This window comes from Siniperca chuatsi, linkage group LG21 (genome assembly GCF_020085105.1).
Source record: "Siniperca chuatsi isolate FFG_IHB_CAS linkage group LG21, ASM2008510v1, whole genome shotgun sequence".
Lineage (NCBI taxonomy): Eukaryota > Metazoa > Chordata > Actinopteri > Centrarchiformes > Sinipercidae > Siniperca > Siniperca chuatsi.
This window is the reverse complement of record NC_058062.1, coordinates 577,501-602,500: the sequence shown is the minus strand read 5'-3', so window position 1 is coordinate 602,500 and position 25,000 is coordinate 577,501. Positions and strand designations below refer to the sequence as shown.

General features: G+C 51.6%; 2 protein-coding genes and 2 non-coding genes across 6 annotated transcripts in view; all 4 read left to right on the top strand.

The window, feature by feature from the left end:
- The window catches only part of kpnb1 (karyopherin (importin) beta 1), a 24,140-nt gene extending 14,405 nt beyond the window's left edge, over positions 1–9,735 (top strand). For both annotated transcript variants that reach the window (XM_044181211.1, XM_044181212.1), the window contains exons 11-22: positions 338–529; positions 1,090–1,220; positions 2,370–2,517; positions 3,676–3,747; positions 3,857–4,001; positions 4,095–4,177; positions 5,048–5,155; positions 6,048–6,191; positions 7,015–7,120; positions 7,418–7,532; positions 7,615–7,776; positions 8,044–9,735. In XM_044181211.1, the coding sequence (XP_044037146.1) occupies positions 338–529; positions 1,090–1,220; positions 2,370–2,517; positions 3,676–3,747; positions 3,857–4,001; positions 4,095–4,177; positions 5,048–5,155; positions 6,048–6,191; positions 7,015–7,120; positions 7,418–7,532; positions 7,615–7,776; position 8,044 (1,407 nt within the window). In that variant the 3' untranslated portion in view covers positions 8,045–9,735. The remainder of the gene's footprint in view (positions 1–337; positions 530–1,089; positions 1,221–2,369; positions 2,518–3,675; positions 3,748–3,856; positions 4,002–4,094; positions 4,178–5,047; positions 5,156–6,047; positions 6,192–7,014; positions 7,121–7,417; positions 7,533–7,614; positions 7,777–8,043) is intronic.
- Positions 7,163–7,302, top strand: LOC122869607. The gene has a single exon (XR_006376364.1). It is a non-coding gene; the product is annotated as a small nucleolar RNA SNORA79 (small nucleolar RNA).
- A 2,844-nt stretch (positions 9,736–12,579) lies between the features above and the next one.
- LOC122868840 (suppressor of cytokine signaling 7-like) overlaps positions 12,580–25,000 on the top strand; it is a 21,191-nt gene continuing 8,770 nt past the window's right edge. Inside the window, exons 1-7 of one of the 2 annotated variants that reach the window (XM_044181207.1) lie at positions 12,580–15,578; positions 17,265–17,326; positions 19,780–19,884; positions 20,078–20,215; positions 20,401–20,540; positions 20,633–20,801; positions 23,194–23,322. In XM_044181207.1, the coding sequence (XP_044037142.1) occupies positions 13,786–15,578; positions 17,265–17,326; positions 19,780–19,884; positions 20,078–20,215; positions 20,401–20,540; positions 20,633–20,801; positions 23,194–23,322 (2,536 nt within the window). In that variant the 5' untranslated portion in view covers positions 12,580–13,785. The remainder of the gene's footprint in view (positions 15,579–17,264; positions 17,327–19,779; positions 19,885–20,077; positions 20,216–20,400; positions 20,541–20,632; positions 20,802–23,193; positions 23,323–25,000) is intronic. The other variant, XM_044181208.1, reaches the window with a different exon arrangement.
- Positions 12,854–12,935, top strand: trnas-uga. The gene has a single exon. It is a non-coding gene; the product is annotated as a tRNA-Ser (tRNA).

Sequence of the window (25,000 nt, the reverse complement as noted above, 5' to 3'; positions counted from 1 at the left end):
TTAGACGTGTAAAAGAAAGGGCCAGCCGAGTGCGGAGAAGCACGACTCCAGCTTTGTTCTGCTCGTTGTAACTGGCTGAGGGTGGAGAGCGTTAACGCTCACCTGGACAAGCGGCACAAAGGTGAGGTTCATCTCAAAGGGTTTCAGTTTGCTTCAGTTTTACAAGAGAAACGGTTTGACTCTCGCAGCACGTCTGGTTCCGTTTCCCACCTCTGAGAGCGAGCAGCACCTGGGACGGGACGGGACCGTTACTGAGCGCTCCGCCTCACGTTAGACTTCATTATGCTTCTGCAGACAGAGTAACGAGCCCCTCCTCAGTAAGTCTTGTCTTCCCCAGGCGATGCCGACGCTGATCGAGCTGATGAAGGACCCCAGCGTGGTGGTGAGGGACACCACGGCGTGGACGGTGGGCAGGATCTGCGAGCTGCTGCCTGAAGCCGCCATCAACGAGGTCTACCTGGCCCCCCTGCTGCAGTGTCTGATCGAGGGCCTGGGGGCCGAGCCCAGAGTGGCCTCCAACGTCTGCTGGGTGAGCTGGAGCGTAGAGGAACGAACGTGTTGAGAGACCGGATCAGATGATTGATCGCAGAGCGTTCGCAGCGGAAACACAAAGCGCCCGCCTGGCTCTTTCCTGTCTGCGGTACAATCAGCAAATGAAATAGTTCCTTGTGTGTTTTTTGTTCTCTCGTTACGACTTGTTCGACCAATCGGTGACGTTCAGCACTACATACTGTGCCCTGATAGGTCCAGGGCCCCCACAGTCTTCAGACTGTGGGGGCCCTGGACCTATCAGACCCTCAGGAGCAGGACCTTTTTAAGACCTGGAACTACATTTCTTGGTTCCACTGATCAAAGCACAGGTTGGGTACTTGAAATAGTTCCTGGGTCCCAGGAAAAGCTCCTGTGGTGGAAACAGACGATCAGATCCAGTTGGGTCCTTCAGGGCTCCTTTAGTTCCTGGAACTATGCGGTAGACTTGTCTTTGATGGAGAGCATGTGCTTAGTGGCTGAGAAGATGAAGGTTAAAGAAGCTGCTGTTCAGCTTCAGCACCAACGATGAGTCAACATGCTCTGGTTTCCTCCCGTCAGGCCTTCTCGTCTCTGGCTGAGGCGGCCTATGAAGCCACCGACGCTGCCGAGGACCAGGAGGAGCCCAGCACCTACTGTCTGTCCTCATCCTTCGAAATCATCGTCCAGAAGCTGCTGGAGACCACAGACAGGTAGAGCGGGGAGACGGGCGGGCTTAACACGTCTGTAGGAGAACTAATACAGTGAAGTCGTGCAAGTTGTTTCGGCTCGAAGATAATGACCGCTGTCAGAGTAACACACACGCACACACACACAGAGACACACACACACAGAGACACACAGACACACACACAGACAGACAGACAGACACACACGCACACACACACAGAGACACACAGACACACACACAGACAGACAGACACACACACAGACAGACAGACACACACACAGACACACACGCGCGCGGTCTTTGTGGTGTGACGGCTTCCTGTTGCAGAGACTTCCTGGTTTCAGTGGAGAGTGAGCGGAGCGTTTCACTGCTCACCGAACCAGAAAGGAAAGTTTAGAAAAACGAAACTGCTTCAACACACGGTCTCACTGTCACACACACACACACACACACACAGATTCCCTTTCGTTTGTCCTGCCCGCACTTTTGTTTTTATCAAACTTGAAACTGACTTAACAGGATGGTTTTTCAAATTCTGTCGGTTTTCTTTTAGCCGATGCACTGAACTGTGGCCGGGTCGGCATCACGGGGCGGAGACACGGATGATTTCCCACTGTCGTTAGCATTGCGAGGGAGCTCGTTGTAACACCGGTGTCGGCGGCAAAATGAACTGATTTGTCGCGCGTGAACCCGTCGTAATTAAAGCGAACGGTCCGCTGCTTCTAAACACACGACAAACATCGCAGACTGACAGATCATACAAGGCTGGACTGTTGTCCCGGGCCGAGGTCTGCGCTCTCCGAGAGCCCGGATCATTACGCCCGTCCTGCGAGATCAGTGCAGTCACTTTGACTTGAGCAGCAGTTCTGTAGCCGTACTTTTTAATATCTTTTAATTACATTACTTTAATGTCATTTCCTGCTTTGCAAACATCGGATTTAGCTTTTGAAATATTAATAAAGTGATTTGGCTTGAAAATATGTTTAATATAAACAGACCTTTGAGTCTTAATGTTTACTGAACCCTTCCTCAGAAGTCTTTAACCCTTGTGTGCCCTGATTTGTCCCTTTTCTGTACATTTGTACAGCAGATGGATGACTTGTGACAGTCACTTGCACCAGCTTTAATGCGTGTAAATGGATATTTAATCCTGCTGCTGTTTCCTCTTCAGGCCCGACGGCCACCAGAACAACCTGCGCTCTGCCGCCTACGAGGCTCTGATGGAGATCGTCAAGAACAGCGCAAAGGACTGCTACCCCGCGGTCCAGAAAACCACTCTGGTCATCATGGAGCGGCTGCAGCGGGTCCTGCAGATGGAGGTGAGAGGCGCTTCCGTGTCAAACATCCTGCGTTTACGTTCAGATTCATATTTAAACTTTCTGAAAATCTTTGTGTGGAAACATTTTAAATTAATAAATTAAGTATCCTGTCGGTATAAGTATAAGATAAACTTGACACTTAGTTTATCTTATACTTATACCGACAGGATACTTAATTTATTTCTGACCTGGTTTATAGTGTTTATTTTTTCTAGTACTTTCTCCTGTGTGCGCTGACGTAAAGATGAGCTACTGTAACAAAGAGTTTCCCTTCAGGGATCAATAAAGTATTTCTGATTTTCCTGATGAGCAAAAGGCTCAACTGATGCACAGATGAGTGTCTGGAGACAGAAGCTTCATTTGAAAGCTTTCAAGTTTTTAAGTTAACTGACATTAATAGATCATTAATAGAAAAAAAACAATTATTTTGCTCCACAGTCAATTTTGAGCCATTTCAGTCAAGTTGTACATAAAATTAGCATATTTAAAGGGTCAGCGATTCAAATCCAGTACACGTCTTTTTGTCAAATTCAAACCTCCAGCAAAGCACTCCAGCCACGATCTGTGTCAGGTGACGTTAAACGACCTGCCTGCAGACACTCAGCTGACTGTAGTTTAAGATCTGCTGCTGTTGTGATGTTAGCTGTAGCAGCAGCAGAGTTGTGAGCGTCGCTGTCTGGAGCTGCTGTGCTGCTCTGGGAAACCGTCTCGTCCTCTCTGGCTGTTAGCTTCGCAGCAGCAGCTGCAGCGACAGTTTGCTAACCCGCGACCTAGCTAACGTTAGTTACGTCACTTGCTGCGTCGTTGGTCGCTCTGTATCGTGGTGTTGGATTTCTCTGGAATCGCACACCGCACCTTAAGTGTTTCAGCGAAGACAAAGAAATGCTTCAGAACGATTTCTAGAAACAGTTAAAATTAAATAAATGAGAGAAGATGAAAATAGACCAATTAAAGTGCAGTGATTGTTTTTCCCTAAATTTAAAAGAATAAATAGTTGCGGCAGAGGAAACGAAACAGCAGCGTTTTAATTACATTTGAAAGTTTTTAATTTAGAAAAAACATCCAGTTTACATCTGCTGCAACTTCCTGTGTAATGATGCGACTTCCTGTGTAATGATGCAACTTCCTGTGTAATGATGCGACTTCCTGTGTCCCCAGTCGCACATCCAGAGCACCTCAGACAGAATCCAGTTCAACGACCTGCAGTCCCTGCTGTGTGCCACTCTACAGGTGAGACGACGCACCTGAGCCGTCAGTCGAAGCACTCTCTTACTTTGGTGATCTCGAAGCTCTTATTGTGAAGAAAGCGCTGTGGACTGTTTCCTGTGTGTTGTTGCAGAACGTCCTGCGTAAAGTGCAGCATCAGGACGCCCTGCAGATCTCAGACGTGGTGATGGCGTCTCTGCTGCGGATGTTTCAGAGCACCGCCGGCTCCGGAGGAGTCCAGGAGGACGCTCTGATGGCCGTGTCCACGCTGGTCGAAGGTGCGCGCACACACACGCGCACACACACACGCAGCGTGTGGTTCGGCGTGCGTCGGGACGAGGCTGAACTCTGACTGTCGTTCTGTGTTTCAGTTCTGGGCAGCGACTTCCAGAAGTACATGGATGCCTTCAAGCCTTTCCTGGGTATCGGACTGAAGAACTACGCCGAGTATCAGGTACGACCGCAGCCTGCGTCCGTGACGCCACCGCAGCTTTCTGAAGAGCCGATGTGAAGCTCAAAGTGGGCGGCTCCCGGCGGCTCCGGCCATCGCCGTCTCGGCAGCGTCCCGCTCCGGCTAATCCAAAAACAGGGACAGGCGTGGCGCCGAGGCCTCAGAGCAGCCGCGTCCTTATTACGCAGAACTTTAATATGTTAAACAGGTGAGTTAGATAAACGGTCCCTCTCGCTTCTGGAGCCTCAAGCGGCCGTCGGAGGACCCGCGGTCTCCGGAGGTTGGCGCTGTCAGCAGTCCTGGCGGTTTGGCTCCGCCTCCACCTGGTGTCATCATGTGACCTGCTGATGTTTTACTGTTTAACTTTATTAGTCGGAAATGTGATTGGCAGCCAGGTGTTAAACGCAGGAACACAGGCGTCAGGAGGAAATGATAGAAATTCTCTTAAATTTAATTTACCAATATATTTTCTGGGTGCCGTAGTTACTCAGCGTCACGTTACCGAGCTTTTAATCTGAAAACACCTGCAGTTCACACCTGCAGCCCTGTGTGGAACGATGAAGATGAAACGAACAAACTGCATCTGAGAAGCTGCCGAGTGCGAGCGCTCAGAGTGATGATGATGATGATGATGATGATGGTGTATGATGATGATGATGATGATGTTGCAGGTGTATGATGATGATGATGATGCAGGTGTATGATGATGATGATGATGCAGGTGTATGATGATGATGATGATGGTGCAGGTGTATGATGATGATGATGATGGTGCAGGTGATGATGATGATGTTGCAGGTGATGATGATGATGATGATGTTGCAGGTGTGATGATGATGGTGCAGGTGTATGATGATGATGATGATGTTGCAGGTGTGCCTGGCGGCGGTGGGGCTGGTGTGTGACCTGTGCAGAGCTCTGATGTCCAACATCCTGCCTTACTGTGACGAGATCATGCAGCTGCTGCTGGAGAACCTCGGGGTGAGGAAGAGGAAGAGGAAGAGCTGTCTCACCCTCCCGTTGTGTTGTCTCTCTCCACCTGTCTCTCTGCCCCCTCCTGCTCGTTAACAGATGAAGCGCTGTGTTTGGCGGCAGCGTGGGCTCTGTGATGATGACTCATGCACCACGCTGAGACGCTGTGATGCACAACTAACCACGTTTATCTGAGGCTCCGCCCCGTTCCGCCTGCCGTCAGCGCCGTCATTTCCTGTAGCTCATATAAACAAAGCAACTCGGCAGCGAGCTGAGGACGTCAGTCAACGTGTGTTAACCCGCGACTGTCAGTCAGAGCTGAAACAGTCAATTTATCGATTAGGCGATCAACAAAGTTAATTGGCAACAATAATTGATGAATCGTTTTGATTTCTCTGGTTCCAGCTTCTCAAATGTGATGATTTAATTTCTTGTCCTTGATGATTTGTTGGCTCCAGAGCGCGACCAGCAGGTTTCCACCCATCGCTCTGCTTCACCGCGACTCGCATGTCGACAAACGCCTGACTGAGCGTCTTCAGCGTGTGAATCCGAACGTCTCCCCCTGCTGGTCGCCGAGGTGCGAACACGGCGTCGGTCAGACCAAACGGGACGTTTAAAAACGTCGCCTACACTCTGCGAAAGTTGTGAAGAACATTTCTCAGTATTTGCTAATATTTACAGACCAAACGCTCAATTGATCAAGAAAATCACAAAAGAAGTCCAGTCCAGCTGCTCGTGCGGCTATAAACCGCAGTCCTGTCTTCCTCTCTGTCCTCCACCTCTTCCTGTCCTCCACCTCTTCCTGTCCTCCACCTCTTCCTGTCCTCCACCTCTGCTCGTCCTGTCTGTCGCTGCCCGTTTCTCTGCTCCAGCTGTTCTCACGTGAACTCTCTGTGTTCAGAACGAGAACGTCCATCGGTCGGTGAAGCCGCAGATCCTCTCGGCGTTCGGAGACATCGCTCTGGCCATCGGAGGAGAGTTTAAGAAATACCTGGACATCGTCCTGGACACCCTGCAGCAGGCCTCACAGGCGCAGGTCGACAAGGTAAGCACACAGGAAGTCGTGTGCGATCACATGAACGTGTTGTAAAGCTTCCTTCAGTCGGGAGGGGGAGGGGGGGGCTCCTCTGGGCTCGCCAGTAATTTAACTCGTCGTTCAGGACGACGTGTTAACCCTGGTGACGCGACAGGACCTGGTCTGTAACAGACAGCAGGACAGAGACTAAAGCCTCCACAGGGGGGCGCCGCAGAGCTGAAAGGGGGGCACTGCAGGAGCTGGATTTAAGTCAGAAACCTGCTCCTCCTCAGAGTCCTAACTCAGATCTGAACTCAGACATGAAACACTTTGAATCGTCCAGAATAAACCTTATAAATCCACTGAGACGCCAGAGGAGAAAGCGGCTGCAGAACCTGCCTGAGAATCCTGCTGTTTCTGAGTTTCCTTCAGTCTCACAGTGATCCAGAGACAGCTGTCTGTCCGTCCACGGGTCCACTGCAGACAGGAGCTGCTGACTGCTGGTTCGGCTCATCAGTCACAGGAGAATCTCCGGTGTGTCGGTCTGTGATGATAAATCATGCACCACGCTGACTGTGATGTACAACAAACCACGTTTACCTGAGACCGCACCCTGTTCTGCCTGTTGACCGACTCGCTTCAGCTGCCTGCGACTGTTTGTGTCGACGCCGCGAAGCTTTGTTCTCTCCGGTTTCTCTTTGCAGTTGTAGTTTATCGAAGCCCTTTGGTGTCCGTGCCGATATTTGGGTTTTCTGTTCAGACGTGTGTCCTCTGTAGTGTCGGCTCGTTACACGACACTAATGTGACGTTAAGTCTGGTGTAACCTTTAACCTGTACTTCTGTGTGTGTTCAGACGGACTACGACATGGTGGACTACCTGAACGAGTTGAGGGAGGGCTGTCTGGAGGCTTACACCGGGATCATCCAGGGCCTGAAGGGGGACCAGGAAAACGTACACCGTAAGAGCTACGACAGTCTGATCACATGACCACAGTGTCGGGTGACGTCGGTTCCTCCTCCTGTCAGCAGTGAATCAGGAGGATTTTACGACGTCGCAGAGAAATGCGGGTCTTTTTCACCCAGAGAGCTTCGGGCTGCGGCCCAACGTTAAAGCTTCCTGGTTTTGCGAGACCCAACAAACAAACAAACAGCTGATTTTTAAACCGACGCCGCTGAGTTCTGAAGTTACACCTGTTTTAATCTTTGTTTTCCTTCCTCCCCCCCTCCCCTCGTGTTCTCCCCCCTCCCTCCTGTAGCTGATGTGATGCTGGTTCAGCCTCGGGTGGAGTTCATCCTCTCCTTCATCCATCACATAGCTGAGGATGAAGATCACTCTGACGGCGTGGTGGCCAACGCTGCCGGACTCATTGGGTAAGGAGGGGAGGGGAGGGGGGAGGAACGGGACTCTGGTTCTGTTGTTTGTGGCTGACGTCTGTTTTCTGTGCGTGCTCAGCGACCTGTGCACGGCGTTCGGTAAAGACGTGATGAAGCTGGTGGAGGTTCGTCCGCTCATCAACGACCTGCTGACGGAGGGTCGCCGCTCCAAAACCACCAAGACCAAGACGCTGGCCACCTGGGCCACCAAGGAGCTCCGCAAGCTCAAGAGCCAGGCCTGGTCAGAGCGCACACACACTCGAACACACACGCACACTCTGCAGCCTCTGTGTGGAATCCGTTCAGAGAAGTTAGTTTGTTCTGGTCTGTGAAGAGAAATCATGCACCACTCTGAGTGTCTGATGTACAAACCAACCACAACATCTGAGACCAGCTGTTGTTATTATTATTGTTATTGTTATTGTTATTATCATCATCATCGTCACTACAGTCAGGTCGTGTGTCCGGGCCGCCGTCCTGCTGCTGACTGCGTTTCTTCCTCTTTCAGATTGTTGCTGGTCGGGGAAAAGAGAGAGAGAGATTGAGAGATGGACATCAGTGAAGAATGAGGACAAACTGCCCCACTGGAATTAAGTCTTCTGTCTTTGTCGCGAGCGTCCGGTCGGAGCAGAAGTGAAGTGAAGTGAGATGAAGTGTGAGCTGAGTGTCTGTGTGTGAGCGAGCGCGAGAGAGAGAGAGAGAGAGAGAGAGACGTGTGAGCGAGAGATGACATCACACCACCTTCAGTTCCAGCAGGCGATGACGACTCCCCCCCCCACCCCCACAAACCTCCCCCTCCTCCTCCTAGACGGCCTGTGGACTGGACTCTGACTCCCCCCTCCTCCCATCCCCGAATCAAAACAAACAAACTCACCTTTGAGCCCTCCCCCCCTCCTCCCACAATCCACCTCTCTCGCTGTAGCCGGGCTCTTACTATGACATCGCAACGACGTCGCCGCCCCGCCGCCGCCGCCGCCGCCCCTTGAGCCGGGGGAGGGGGGGAGGAGGGGAAATAGAAAAAAAACACGACGAGAAAAATAAAAGACTTTTGAGGAATCAAAGATAAAAAATCGAGCGGACTTTGTGGACTTCTGTGGAAAACTTAAGATTTTTGTTGCTCTTATTTTCTTCTTCTTGCGAGCACTAAAACAGCGACGGAGATCTGACGGACACGAACACCTCCACCTGCTCAGTCGGTGTCTGACGCTCTTATCCAAACAGCACTAAATTCCTACAAAATAAAAGTAAAAAAGCGACGAGGAATCCTCAGAGGAGCGAGTGCCAAATGGAAATAGGTTAGCGGAAAATAAAACGGGCGAAGCCGTAAAACCTTCGACCTGGAAGTTGTGCGGGCTGCTGGTGAAGCGTTTCAGTTTTTATTTCCCCGCTGCACTTGGTTTGGGAAAAGGTCACTCACCATTTTTGCTTGTTTAAAAAAAAAAAAAAAAAAAAAAAAAAATTCTGAGAATTGAAGACGTTTGTATAAGGTTATATTTTTCCATTGCTATGATGAAAATAAAGTTAAAAAACCAATAAAATGATATGAAACATTCCCCAAGCAGTTCTGGTGATTTCGGTCTTTTTTTTTTTTTGTCGTTGGACTCCTGGACTGATGAAATGTTTTGGACTCTGCTGATTGGAAGCTGAACTTTGGCTCTTGAGTTCGGTGGCCGCCTCCCACTGACGGTTTGTTTACCGGACGCCACAAAGAACCATGATTTTTGTTTTTTTTGTTGAAGTCACTTGTTTGGTAGCAGCAGCTCAGCTCTTCGCTGACGGGGACTTTCGTTGGGACGTTGAGTTTGTAGTCGGTGTTAAAATCACGACGGGGCTGCGGAAACCTGCGAGCACGCTCGGTGCCGTCTGTCCGCCTAGGCTCCGGGTCCGATCACCTCACTTTCAGTCATTAACGGTAATCAAACATCAGACTTGACGACTTCCTTCAGCAACAAACAAGGGGGAAGTTCTCTGATTAGGAAATAAAGTTCACAATGATTTTCTTTGAGTTGAAAGTGAAGTGTTTCCAGCCTCAGAGGGCTTTTATTTTGTAGAGGTGCGGCAGCCGTAGGAGGACGTACTTCCTGTTGACATGATGAACCTGGCAACAAGATTATTACTGAATTGTGAATCATTTAAAGCCAATCTGCTTTTTATTTCATATTCAACTTTAGTGAACTAATAAAGTCTATATTGTACTGAATGTTCTGCTGCTGCTTCTTCTGACGACACGAACGTATAAAACTACACCTGAGATTAAAACATGTCCGACCGGAGACGAGCTGGTCAGAACAGCCGCTCGAGAAGGATCCGACTGTGTGTTTCCACTGTTTGTAGTAAAATGTCTTTGCTGTTATAAATCTGTCGGCAGAATTTCATTTTTCACACTGAGCCGAAGTGTTGTGCTGTTTTCTGTTGGAACAAAGTTTCTCAGGTGTCTGCAGGTGTTTCATCAGACCTGCTGCTTCACTTCCTTCTGTGTAACGAGCTTAATGGAGGGGCGGATTCAGGGTCAGGCCCGTTTGTGACGTATTGCCGCTGTTACACCGGATCCTGCGACTGCAGGGGGCGCTGTTGCACGGCTGTTGGTGGTTAATGTTGTCTTTAAACAGACGACAAAGTGTCCGACAATCTTTAGATGCATATTGTTCAGTTTTCCAGGTGAGTTTCTGCTCACCTGCCTCGGGAATGTTTCACCCCCCAGATGTGTTGTGGTGTTATTCGTCTTTAAAGGTGAGAGAATTACTAGATGCAGAATTTATTTACCTGCTGCACCTGAAACTAAACAAATATGCAGCACCTAAATAATACTTTGACCTGTATCAAGACTGAACAATGTTCACCACTGGTATGAAGCAGCATCCTGCAGCAGCAGCGCCCCCCAGCAGCAGCAGCAGCGCCCCCCAGCAGCAGCGCCCCCCTGCAGCAGCAGCAGCAGCAGCGCCCCCCTGCAGTCACGGGGCAGCGCTCACAGAATGAGGTGTAACAGCGGTAACTTGAGACTGACGTGCCTCAGTCGGGCTCGGATGAGTTGGATCTGATTCCTGTTGTGCGTAATCTCTTCCTTTTAGATGTCTGAAAACATTAGTTGTAGGAAAATTTGTATTTTTCTGTCATTTGTGCAAACGTGTTAACATTTTAACAAACGTGGATATTATTGATCTGCCATTGTAGGAAAGCACCGTCGCCGAGGACGAGGTCGCTGACGACGACACTTTAAATAATCAGTCGAAGCTTTTCAGACGACTTCTGCACCGAGGCTCAACTTTGATTATTTCAACCATAAACAAGAAGCGTCTGCAGCTGCGTCGAAACGCATCACACTGTCTATAAAATAAACGTGAAATATAAAACGTAAAAATACAGGACAGGAAGTCTGCAAGTTAAACACAACGTCATGTGACGTCTGCACGGAGAAGCTATTTACATGTTTAGGTGCAAAGTACATTTGTTAAAGTGCTGCACTTCAGTTTTGATGATACATAATAAAATTAAATAATACAGGTGAAGATAAACGACTGATCACTGGGGGAGTTCACAAGCTATAATAAAACTATTTATAGAGCACTTATCAAAAAAAGTACAAAGTGCTTCACAACAGGAGAAATAAAAACCACAGCGAATGACGAGATATAAAGAGATAAAATAAACAGTTCAGGTAAAACCAGGATCTGCTTTCTGATAAAAATGTGTTTTGAGACGAGACTTAAACGAAGACTCTGACTCAGACAGCCTGATGTCTTCGGGCAGGTTGTTCCAGATCCTCGGGGCCCTGATGGCAAAAGCTCTGTCCCCCTTAGTTTCCATCCTGGACTCAGGAACAGACAGGAGACCCCTGCCCGAAGACCTCAGACTACGTGAAGGTTCATAAGGGATTACAAGGTCTAAGATACAGTCTGGAGCCATGAAGAGCCTTAAAAGTAATCAACAAGATCTTAAAATCAGTCCTGAAACCAACAGGGAGCCGATGTAAAGAGGCTGAACCAGGTGTGACGTGGTCGCACCTCTGGGTCCTGGTTTACAGCCGAGCAGCTGAGTCCTGTACAGTCTGCAGTCTGTCAGAGTGTTTAGATTAAGACGAGCGAACAGGCTGTTACAGTAATGGAGGAGTGAGGAGATAAAAGCATGTACAACAGTTTCTGCATCACTAAGATTTAAAATAGAAATCAGAGTTTTGTTTCTGAGGTGATAGAAACATGATTGGACGAGCTCAGTGATATGTTGCTCAAAACATTAACTGCTATCAAACAGAACACCGAGGTTTCCTGCAACAGGCTCGATGTGTTGTGACAGGTCACCAGTAGATGGCAGTATTTGTTTAGTGATGTGTTGGGGCCCAATAACAAGGATTTCAGTTTTATTTGAGTTGAGCTGAAGAAAATTTATCAACATCCAGTGTTTTATGTCAGACAGGCAGTCCTGCAGAGAACTCAGCGTACTGAGGTCAGTGGGCTTGACAGGGAGGTACAACTGTGTGTCATCTGCATAACAATGAAAAGAAATCACATGTCTGCGGATTACATCACCCACAGGAAGCATGTATAAGGAGAACAGCATTGGTCCCAGAATTGAGCCTTGAGGCACACCGTACTTGATATGGGAAAAGGATGACATGAAGTTATTAATGCTGACACAGAGTTTCCTATTGGACAGATAAGATGAGAACCAGTCTAGTTAAGAGCCAGATTCGCCCCCCCAGTGCCTCAGTCTGTCTAAACGAACGCCATGATCAATAGAGTCAAAGGCAGCACTGAAGTCCAGCAGCAGAACTGAGCTCGTGCCTGCGTCTGCGTTCATTAAAAGGTCATTAGTGACTTTGAGGAGGGCTGTCGCAGTCCTGTGGTGCTGACGACAGCAGCAAGCAGCTGCTTAGATACCAGTTTTTCGAGAATCTTCTAAATAAAAGGCGGTTTGGAGATTGGGCGGTAGTTGTCCAGGAGGGCGGGATCAAGCCCAGGTCTCTTTAGGACACAAGCAGTTTTAAAGAAATCAGGGACGCAGCCAGTAGACAGCGAGCTGTTGAAAATAGTTTATAAAGGGCGCAATACAATCCATGACTTCCAATAGAAACCTAGCTGGGATTTTGTCCCGAGGGCTGGAGGACACGCTCATAAGCGACATGATGATGTCATGTGATGACATGATGACATCACATGAGCAGAGAAACTGCTCAAAGGATCCCTGAGCGGGTTATTCACTCCACCAAAAACAAAGTGAGCTCCACCTTCAGCCGCTGCACCTGTGAGGCGACGCCCGCCTTGCTAACTAATCCGGTGACGTAACAGCAGCAGCACTGTGGCTCCGCCCCGCTGTGACGTGCGGCTGCGATGGCCGAGTGGTTAAGGCGTTGGACTTGAAATCCAATGGGGTTTCCCCGCGCAGGTTCGAACCCTGCTCGCAGCGACGCGCGACGTCACGGACGCGACGTTTTGGCGGGCGTTAAGCTCCTCCTCGTGTCGGGCTGCGGTCTGACGTCACGCAGAGCTGAGGTCAGGTCCTCCGCGGAGAGACGGGAAGCCGCGCGCTCCAAATTAAATAAGCGCGTGAACGCGGAACCAGTCCGACACGCTTTGATAACCGGGACGTTCGTTTCATAACGGCGCTTTATTCGTTCAGCACTGAACTAACGGACGGACCGGAGCCGCGTGATGCGTCCCGTTTCTTCTGGAAACATTAACCCAATAACTGACAAACTGATCGGCTGATTAATCAATAATTGTGACTAAGGTTGCAAACGTTGAGTAATTAGAGCCATCAGGTGTTTGTGTTGGTTTAATATGTTGCGCACGCACGCGCACAGAGCGAGAGGGCGGTAGAGAGCTCCGGTAGTGACGGAGGCTCTCCGGTACCGGGAAGTGTTCAGCGGATGGAGGTTTCGGTTTCGGGGTCCACCGTTCAAAGCGTGCCGAGCCTCTGTTTATCCATCAGCACTGATCGATTACTGATGCGGCCGGCCCGCGCGCCCCGTCACCGCCTCGTCCATGTCGTCTCACCGGAGGAGGCTAGCAGCTAGCTAACGTTACCGAGCGGCAGCACCGGGCGGGTTTCTCATGTCTTTTCATGTTTTGACGTCGTTCAGCGGAGCCGTTACCGTCACGATCCGGTCCGGACTTTACATGGCTGTCGGTCGGTGTCCCGTCGGGCTGCCCGGTTAGCTTAGCGGGGAGGCTGCAGCAGCTAGCCGCCGTTAGCTCCGCAGCTGTTTATTTATATCGGTGTTATGTAAGCGCGGAGCTAACGTTAGCCTGCCGCGATGAATGACGCGCAACAAGAAATGTCTCCAGACTTCGTCCTGATGCGGCTCGTGTCCGCGGCGGAGTACGACCGGCTGGACGAGCCCGACGACCTGATGTCCGGAGGCGGCGGGTTCGGGCCCGTTAAATCCGTGCTGGGCCACCGCGGAGGCGGCATCAGCAGCGGGTTTGATCTGGACCCCAGCGGCCCCTCGGCAGGCCTCGGCTCGGCCTCCCCGCACTACAGCTCACCGCTCCCCGGGAAAGGCGAGCTGGACGGCGGGCTGGTGTTGACGCAGGCCCCGCCGGGCTCCGAGGCGCCGCTGTCCCCTCCGCCGCCGGAGGACTTTGCCGTTGCGGCCCAGCGGTTTGTGGACTTCCCGGTGCAGCACGGCTCGGGGGGGCACGGGTCGAGGGCGCAGCTGATGGTGTTTCAGAACCTGCTGCGGTCCGGAGACCGCATCCTGGAGTGCGGACTGGAGCAGCCGCCCCCGGGGTTCCTCCAGGAGGATGCAGAGAGACAGAGACAGCACCTGGACTCTGGATCAGGTACCGGTCCTGGTAGCACAACAGCCGGTAACGGGCCTGGAGGCGGGAAGGACCAGAACTCAAACTGCATCCCCTCTGCAGAGGAAAACCTGCAGCCACAGCAGCCACAGCTCCTCCAGTGGCACCCGGTCCTCAGACTGGCCAAGGGGTCTGACGGATCGCAAACCCCCCAGCAGGGCGTCCCGGCTCTGGACTCTGAATCCGGGTCAGTCCTGTGCCACCGACACCGCCTGCTGACAGACCGACTGGCTAAATGGCCCCCGGGCCTGCTGGACCAAGCCCTGCGTCTGGGCCTGCTGGAGCCCAGGAAGAACTGCTCCACCGGGAGTGAGGACCCGGTCCTGGCTCTAGCCAGGAGGCTGGGCCAGCTGGGTGAGGGGAGGGAGGGAGGCGGAGGAGGTGGGGGGGGTGAGACGGTGCTCCCTCTCCCTCGCTGCTCTTGTCACAGTGTGCTGGCCTCGGGGACAGGGGGCATGGGGCCCGGTGAGGACCCGAGTGAGACCAGCGATGCCCTGCTGGTTCTGGAAGGTCTGGGGTCTGAAGAGGTGGGAAGGCTGGGGGAGGGAGGGGACAGGGGTGGAGGGGACATGGGGGACGCTGAGAAAGGGGAGAGGGTGGGGGGAGTCGGTGGGACGTCTGGGGGGGCGGGGCCTGTGTTCTCCAGCGGGACTCTGAGTGGTCTGATGCGGCAGGTCCACAGACTTGCGGAGGAGGCGGGGGTCTGCACCGATCAGAACTGCCGGTCGTCGCTGGCCGTCCTCGGTGCTGCGGTGTCCCTCCCCCCCATCGGCAGCACCACCACCCCCTGCCCGTACCCCCCTGTCCACCCGCAGGCCCTTCAGGCTGCAGCAGCCCTCGGCGGTCTCCAAGTCTCCCCTGACCCTCTCCCGGCCTCCAGCCCTGACCCGAGCCCCCGTCCACAGCATCAGCACCAGTCCCGTTCCCAGCCCCAGAGCCGCGCCACCACCCCCAAACTCGGCGTGGCCTCCGGTGGAGCGGGGCGGTGCGCCTCCCCCCTGGTAGTCCTGGAGGGGGAGGTAGTAGTAGCAGGGAGGGAGGGGGAGAAGACGCCACGGGGGAAGCTGAGGAAAGGGGGGTCCCTGAAGGTCCGGCTCAGCAAGCTGTTCAGAACCAAGAGCTCCAGCGGGGGGTCGGGGGGGCTGCTGGACAAGAGGCCCTCCCTGGCATCGTCCACCTCGTCTGGGGGGAGTCTCCTGGACGTGTGGGGGTCCACCTGCAGCAACACGGAGCAGGACGGCAGCAGGTAAGAGGCGGGCCCACATCAGGAGGTGGACTCCCTGTGTGGTCTAGTGATCATTAATATTGTGTTTGATAGGTCAGAGTCTCCTGGATGCTGATCACCATGACAACCGAAGTTTTGTTCTGCAGTTTGTTTTAGATCAGAGTCGAGCACTGACCTGAGACCAGCTGTAACGGGACGAGTGCCGAGCTCGTACGTGATATTGATCAGCCGGAATAGATAATCGATTGAACCCGTCCTCCGTTCAGTTTTCTGATGTTTTGAACAGTCGACACGTCAGTTGACTCGACTGTTTTTTTCATGCATCAGAAAACAGTTTTGGGCGTCGTGACGTCTCGATTGGACGCAGTGCTCCTGGTGCTCCGCCCCCCCGCAGTTTGTAACGCTGGCCTCGGGTCAGTTTTCAGCACTGATCTAAAAATAAAAGCAGAGCAAACTTCAGAGAACTTTTTGCAACTGTTGTCATGGCGATAAGCATCCTCGCTGCTCGGGAGAGAGAGAGAGAGAGAGAGAGACACGAGGCGTTGTCATGGCGACGGCATCGTTTGACACTCAACTCCGACGCTGCTCTGATGAAACAGAGCTGGTAACCGTGGCAACAGCGATTAATTTTAGTAAAGTGATGTTGGGAGGGGGGGCTCAGGTGTGTGTCACGTGGTTTGGACAGGTGAGACGGTGATGTCACTGATGTTTCTCAGTAACTACTCGTCTCACCTGCCACAAGCTGGTAACCATGGAAACAAAACAACTCTGAACCTTCGAGTCTTTATTTATTCGCACGAAACAGACGACGCACAGCGTCACAGAGGTGAGTTCACCTGTCGCCTCGTTGTAAATATCTTCTCACGTCACACTGAAGAAACGGCGCTGTGCTTCACCTCTGAGTGAAAACGTCCAAATGCCCCTCCCCCCCCCGCCGGAGTCCTCTTCCACGCCTCCACGATGACGTCGTGGAGCTGGTGGATGTTAGAGACCTTGCGCTCCTCCTCCCACCTGAGGACGCTCAGCGGGGTTTAGGTCTGGACCCGCTCGGCCGGTCCATCACCTCTACCCTCCGCTTCTTCAGCAAGGCGGGGGCGGCCATGTTGGAACGCTGCCCTGCTCCTCCGAAGGGACGGGGTCCTGCTCTGCTTCAGTATGGTCTTTGTACTCCTCACCTGAACCGAATAAGTTCGTCCTGGTCTCATCAGACCGCAGGACGTGGTTCCAGTGATCCACGTCCTGAGTCCGCTTGTCTTCAGCAGACTGTTTGCAGCTTTCTCGTGCGTCATCTTTAGAGGACGCTTCCTTCTGGGACGACCAGTTTGATGCGGCGTGCGGTCCGGTCCGGTCCGGTCTGAGACAGGCTGACCCCCCCCCCCCCCCTTTAACCTCTGCAGCATCATAATCATTCGTTCTTCATCGTTAACGGCCGTGTGTCGAGTTATTTTGACTGCAGCCCGCTGTAGCACAGCGCCGCTTCTTCAGTCAGAAGATATTCACAACGACGCGACAGGTGAACTCACCTGTGACGCTGAATATAATGTCTTCACTGTGTGTGTGTGTGTGTGTGTCTCAGTAACAGACGCTCTGATTAGTTCAGATGCAGGAAGTGTCAGGTGATGATGATGGTGATGATGATGGTGATGATGATGGTGATGATGATGGTGATGGTGATGATGATGAGGATGATGATGTTTGTGTCCTCAGGCTGCAGGTGTCCAGACCTCACAGTGCCTTCTCTCCGGTGCCCTTCACTCCTGCTTTCACCGGTAAGAACACACCTGTGTGTGAGCGTGTGCGTGTGTGTGTGTGTGTGTGTGTGTGTGTGAGACCAGGTGAGGTATTTTTACCTGACTCGGTTTATTCAGTACTGAGACATCAAAGTTAAATCCACCTTAAAGGCTCAGGTTTAGTTCAAGTCCGTCTTAAAACGACCCTCATGTGACCACGTGACCATGTGACCACGTACATTTACTCAAGTACAAATCCAACATGAAAGTCTGAACGTGTAAAGCGCTTCCTGTCCGAGGCGTGGGCGCTGTTTGAAACAGGAAGCAGCCGGAGTGAGTAACTGCTGACGTCATGAAGAGCTGAGAGCATCAGCTGTGTGGAGGAAGAGGAGGCTGGAGCCTTCCTCACATGAACACATGAAGCCGACAGAAGTACTGTAGTACTGTAGTAGTACTGTGGTAGTACTGTACTGTAGTAGTACTGTAGTAGTACTGTGGTAGTACTGTACTGTGGTAGTACTGTACTGTGGTACAGTGGTAGTACTGTAGTACTGTGGTAGTACTGTGGTACTGTGGTAGTACTGTGGTAGTACTGTACTGTAGTACTGTGGTAGTACTGTAGTAGTACTGTGGTGGTACTGTGGTAGTACTGTGGTAGTACTGTACTGTAGTACTGTGGTAGTACTGTACTGTGGTACAGTGGTAGTACTGTAGTACTATGGTAGTACTGTGGTACTGTGGTAGTACTGTACTGTAGTACTGTGGTAGTACTGTAGTAGTACTGTGGTAGTACTGTGGTACTGTGGTAGTATTGTACTGTAGTACTGTGGTAGTACTGTAGTAGTACTGTGGTAGTACTGTGGTAGTATTGTACTGTAGTAGTACTGTAGTACTGTGGTTGTACTGTAGTAGTACAGTGGTAGTACTGTAGTGGTACTGTGGTAGTACTGTACTGTAGTAGTACAGTGGTAGTACTGTAGTAGTACTGTGGTAGTACTGTAGTAGTACAGTGGTAGTACTGTGGTAGTACTGTAGTAGTACTGTGGTAGTACTGTACTGTAGTAGTACTGTGGTAGTACTGTAGTAGTACTGTGGTAGTACTGTGGTAGTATTGTACTGTAGTAGTACTGTAGTACTGTGGTTGTACTGTAGTAGTACAGTGGTAGTACTGTAGTGGTACTGTGGTAGTACTGTACTGTAGTAGTACAGTGGTAGTACTGTAGTAGTACTGTAGTAGTACTGTAGTACAGTGGTAGTACAGTGGTAGTACTGTACTGTGGTAGTACTGTGGTACAGTGGTAGTACTGTAGTAGTACTGTGGTAGTACTGTGGTACAGTGGTAGTACTGTAGTAGTACTGTGGTAGTACTGTAGTAGTACTGTAGTACAGTGGTAGTACTGTGGTAGTACTGTACTGTGGTAGTATTGTGGTACAGTGGTAGTACTGTAGTAGTACTGTGGTAGTACTGTGGTACAGTGGTAGTACTGTAGTAGTACTGTAGTAGTACTGTAGTACAGTGGTAGTACTGTGGTAGTACTGTACTGTGGTAGTATTGTGGTACAGTGGTAGTACTGTAGTAGTACTGTAGTAGTACAGTGGTAGTACTGTAGTAGTACTGTAGTAGTACTGTGGTAGTACTGTACTGTAGTAGTACTGTGGTGGTACTGTAGTACTGTGGTAGTACTGTTACGACGACCGCCGGTTAACAGCAGAAACAGACCAATCACAGTGCAGAGAACTCTGGACGACGGAGCGGTCGCTGCTCAGACACGAGGACGTTTCTTCTTCTGTGTTTTCAGCTCTTCTTCTTCTTCTTCTTCTTCTTCTGTGTTTTCAGCTCTTCTTCTTCTTCTGTGTTTTCAGCTCTTCTTCTTCTTCTTCTTCTTCTGTGTTTTCAGCTCTTCTTCTTCTTCTTCTTCTTCTTCTTCTTCTGTGTTTTCAGCTCTTCTTCTTCTTCTTCTGTGTTTTCAGCTCCTCTTCTTCTTCTTCTTCTTCTGTGTTTTCAGCTCCTCTTCTTCTTCTTCTTCTTCTTCTTCTTCTGTGTTTTCAGCTCCTCTTCTTCTTCTTCTTCTGTGTTTTCAGCTCCTCTTCTTCTTCTTCTTCTGTGTTTTCAGCTCCTCTTCTTCTTCTTCTTCTTCTGTGTTTTCAGCTCTTCTTCTTCTTCTTCTTCTTCTTCTTCTTCTTCTTCTGTGTTTTCAGCTCCTCTTCTTCTTCTTCTTCTGTGTTTTCAGCTCCTCTTCTTCTTCTTCTTCTTCTGTGTTTTCAGCTCCTCTTCTTCTTCTTCTTCTTCTGTGTTTTCAGCTCCTCTTCTTCTTCTTCTTCTTCTGTGTTTTCAGCTCTTCTTCTTCTTCTGTGTTTTCAGCTCCTCTTCTTCTTCTTCTTCTTCTTCTTCTGTGTTTGCTGTTGAACTGAACTAACTTTTTCACGTCTCTGCTCTAACACCTCTGTGTGTGTGTGTGTGTGTGTGTGTGTGTGTGTGTGTGTGTGTCCAGGTGAGACGGTGTCTCTGGTTGATGTGGACATTTCTCGGAGGGGGGGGAACTCTCTTCACCCCCCGACACCTCCTCCCCCGCCCAGACGGAGCCTCAGTCTGCTCGGTACTTTTCTTCTTCTTCTTTCTGTCTGTTGTCACTTCCTCTGTGTTTGTGTCTGTCCTCCTGTCTCCCCCCCCCCCTGCAGGTGTCTCTCAGGTGTCTCCCCCCCCTGCAGGTGTCTCTCAGGTGTCTCCCCCCCCTGCAGGTGTCTCTCAGGTGTAACGTTCACGTCTTTCTGTCTCTTGTTGATCTCCAGATGATTTCGGGGGTCCTCCTCAGCAGCAGGGTCCTTTCATGGAGCGCAGTGTGGGGGCGTCCATGCAGTCTCTGCCCCCCCGACCGCTGGTCCTGCCCCCCTCCCTGAGCACCATCCAACACAGCCTGAGCCTCAACGGTGACACGCACACACACGCACACACACCTTTTCAGTCTTCACCTTTAAATTGTGCTGTTTGTAACTTCACTTGAGGCCGTGACTGTGAAATACAAGCAGAGACGGCGCCCTTGGCGGCGTTGGGGGCGTTGACATACGAGGATGTTTGCTCAGACTAACAGCTGTTTCCTGTGTGTGTTGGTCAGACACCTTCCTGAGAGGTTTACCGAGGCCGGTCCCCCTGCGTCCCGACGGTCAGCACCTCCCTCCCCGACTCGTCCCCCGCTGCCCCCTCGGTCGACCCGACGCCGGCAGCTTCGCCACCAGCCTCAGAGAACTGGAGAAGGTGGGGGCCCCGGGGCTGAGAATTTGGATGAAGTAGATTTAGAGCTGAGGGGGGCGGAGCTCACCTGTCCGTGTGTGTGTGTGTGTTTTCAGTGTGGCTGGTACTGGGGGCCGATGAACTGGGAGGACGCAGAGATGAAGCTGAAGGGGAAACCAGACGGATCCTTTCTGGTCCGGGACAGTTCAGACCCGAGATACATCCTGAGCCTGAGCTTCAGATCGCAGGGAGTCACACACCACACACGCATGGAGCACTACAGAGGTACACACACACACACACACACACACACACACACACACACACACACACACACACACACACACACACACACACACACACACACACACACACACACACACACACACACACACACACACACACACACACACACACACACACACACACACACACACACACACACACACACACACACACACACACACACACACACACACACACACACACACACACACACACACACACACACACACACACACACACACACACACACACACACACACACACACACACACACACACACACACACACACACACACACACACACACACACACACACACACACACACACACACACACACACACACACACACACACACACACACACACACACACACACACACACACACACACACACACACACACACACACACACACACACACACACACACACACACACACACACACACACACACACACACACACACACACACACACACACACACACACACACACACACACACACACACACACACACACACACACACACACACACACACACACACACACACACACACACACACACACACACACACACACACACACACACACACACACACACACACACACGCATGGAGCACTACAGAGGTACACACACACACACACACACACACACACACACACACACACACACACACACACACACACACACACACACACACACACACACACACACACACCACACACACACACACACACACACACACCACACACACACACACACACACACACACACACACACACACACACACACGCATGGAGCACTACAGAGGTACACACACACACACACACCACACACACACCACACACACACCACACACGCATGGAGCACTACAGAGGTACACACACACACACACACCACACACACACCACACACACACACACACACACCGCACACACACACACACACACACACCGCACACACACACACACACACACACACACACACACGCATGGAGCACTACAGAGGTACACACACACACACACACACACACACACACACACACACCACACACGCATGGAGCACTACAGAGGTACACACACACACACACACCACACACACCACACACACACACACACACACCGCACACACACACACACACACACACCACACACACACACACACACACACACCACACACGCATGGAGCACTACAGGGGTACACACACACACACACACACACACACACACACACCACACACGCATGGAGCACTACAGAGGTACACACACACACACCACACACACACACACACACACACACACACACACACACACACACACACACACACACACACACACACACACACACACACACACACACACACACACACACACACACACACACACGCATGGAGCACACACACACACACACACACACACACACACACACACACACACACACACACACACACACACACACACACACACACACACACACACACACACACACGCATGGAGCACACACAGGTACACACACACACACACACACACACACACACACACACACACACACACACACACACACACACACACACACACACACACACACACACACACACACACACACACACACCACACACGCATGGAGCACTACAGAGGTACACACACACACACACACACACACACACACCACACACGCATGGAGCACTACAGAGGTACACACACACACACACCACACACACACCACACACACACACACACACACCACACACGCATGGAGCACTACAGAGGTACACACACACACACACACACACCACACACACACACACACACCACACACACACACAGATGCTACACGTCAGCCTGAAGATCAATAATAATAATAATAATAATAATGATGATGATGATGATGATGATACTCAGACGCCGGTTGAGGTCGAGACTTTCGGTCGAAGCCGACTAGAATCAGAAGGTCACGTGATCCGAAACGGAGACGAAGTTTGAATCCGACAAGAAAACAAAAGATTATAAAATTAAAATTATTTACACTCTTTGTTTCTGACCAATCAGGTGTTTGGTGTCTCTAAATACTACACTACCCATGAGCCTCAGCTGTTGTTGCTATGGAGAAGAATTTGACCCAAAATTTAAAAGTGAATTAATTTAAAGCTGCAGATTTTAAAATCACTTTTCTCGACAGTTTCTGCTTAATGTGAAGCTCTGTGATTGGCTGTTTGTGAGTGAAGTGCACCCTGGGAGTCGTAGTTGACTTCCTGCGTTTTGCTGTCCACAGGCTTGCATAACAATATAACATTTACAGTAAAGCTCTGCAGCTGCTCGTGTTTCGTCCTGATGCTTCACGTCCGACACACAGGTAGAAAGTTTTATATTAAAGTGTCCTCGTGTCCTCCTGCAGGGACGTTCAGTCTGTGGTGTCACCCCAAGTTTGAGGACCGGTGTCACTCTGTGGTGGAGTTCATAGAACGAGCCATCATGCACTCCAAGAACGGGAAGTTCCTCTACTTCCTGCGCTCCAGAGTCCCCGGTAACCTGCCGCCGCCTGTCTCACCTGTCTGTCTCACCTGTACCACTACACCCCCTACCACTACACCCCCCCCTACCACTACACCCCCTACCACTACACGCCCCCTACCACTACACCCCCTACCACTACACCCCCCCTACCACTACACCCCCTACCACTACACGCCCCACCACTACGCCCCTACCACTACACCCCCTCACCACTACACACCCCCCCACTACACGCCCCACCACTACACCCCCTACCACTACGCCCCTACCACTACACACCCCCTACCACTACGCCCCACCACTACACCCCTACCACTACACACCCCCTACCACTACACCCCTACCACTACACACCCCCTACCACTACACGCCCCTACCACTACACCCCTACCACTACACGCCCCTACCACTACACACCCCTACCACTACGCCCCTACCACTACACACCCCTACCACTACGCCCCTACCACTACACACCCCCTACCACTACGCCCCTACCACTACACCCCTACCACTACACACACCCCCCACCACTACACCCCCCTACCACTACGCCCCATCACTACACACCCCCCCACCACTACACCCCTACCACTACACACCCCCTACCACTACACACCCCTATCACTACACACACCCCTATCACTACACACCCTACCACTACACACCCCTACCACTACGCCCCTACCACTACACACCCTACCACTACACACCCCTACCACTACACCCCTACCACTACACACCCCTACCACTACACACCCCCTAACACTCACGCCCTACCACTACACACCCCTACCACACGCCCCTACCACTGCACACCCCTAACACCACGCCCCTACCACTACGCCCTACCACTACACACCCCCTACCACTACGCCCTACCACTACACACCCCCAACACTACGCCCCTACCACTATGCCCCCTACCACTACACGCCCCACCACTACACCCCCACCTCACGCCCTACCACCACACACCCCTACCACTACGCCCCTACCACTACACACCCCTACCACTACACACACCCCTACCACTACACGCCCCTACCACTACACCCCTACCACTACGCCCCTACCACACACCCCTACCACTACGCCCCACCACTACACCCCTACTACCACTACACCCCCCTACCACTACACACCCCTACCACTACACCCCCCATCACTACACACCCCTACCACTACACCCCTATCACTACACACCCCTACCACTACACCCCTACCACTACACACCCCCTACCACTACACCCCTACCACTACACACCCCTACCACTACGCCCCTACCACTACACACCCCTATCACTACACACCCCTACCACTACACACCCTACCACTACACACCCCTACCACTACGCCCCTACCACTACACACCCCTACCACTACACACCCCCTACCACTACGCCCCTACCACTACACACCCCTACTACTACGCCCCTACCACTACACACCCCTACCACTACACACCCCTAACACTACGCCCCTACCACTACACACCCCCTACCACTACGCCCTACCACTGCACACCCCCTAACACTACGCCCCTACCACTATGCCCCTACCACTACACACCCCTACCACTACACACCCTACCACTACACACACCCCTACCACTACACACCCCCTACCACTACGCCCCCTACCACTACACACCCCTACCACTACGCCCCCTACCACTACACACCCCC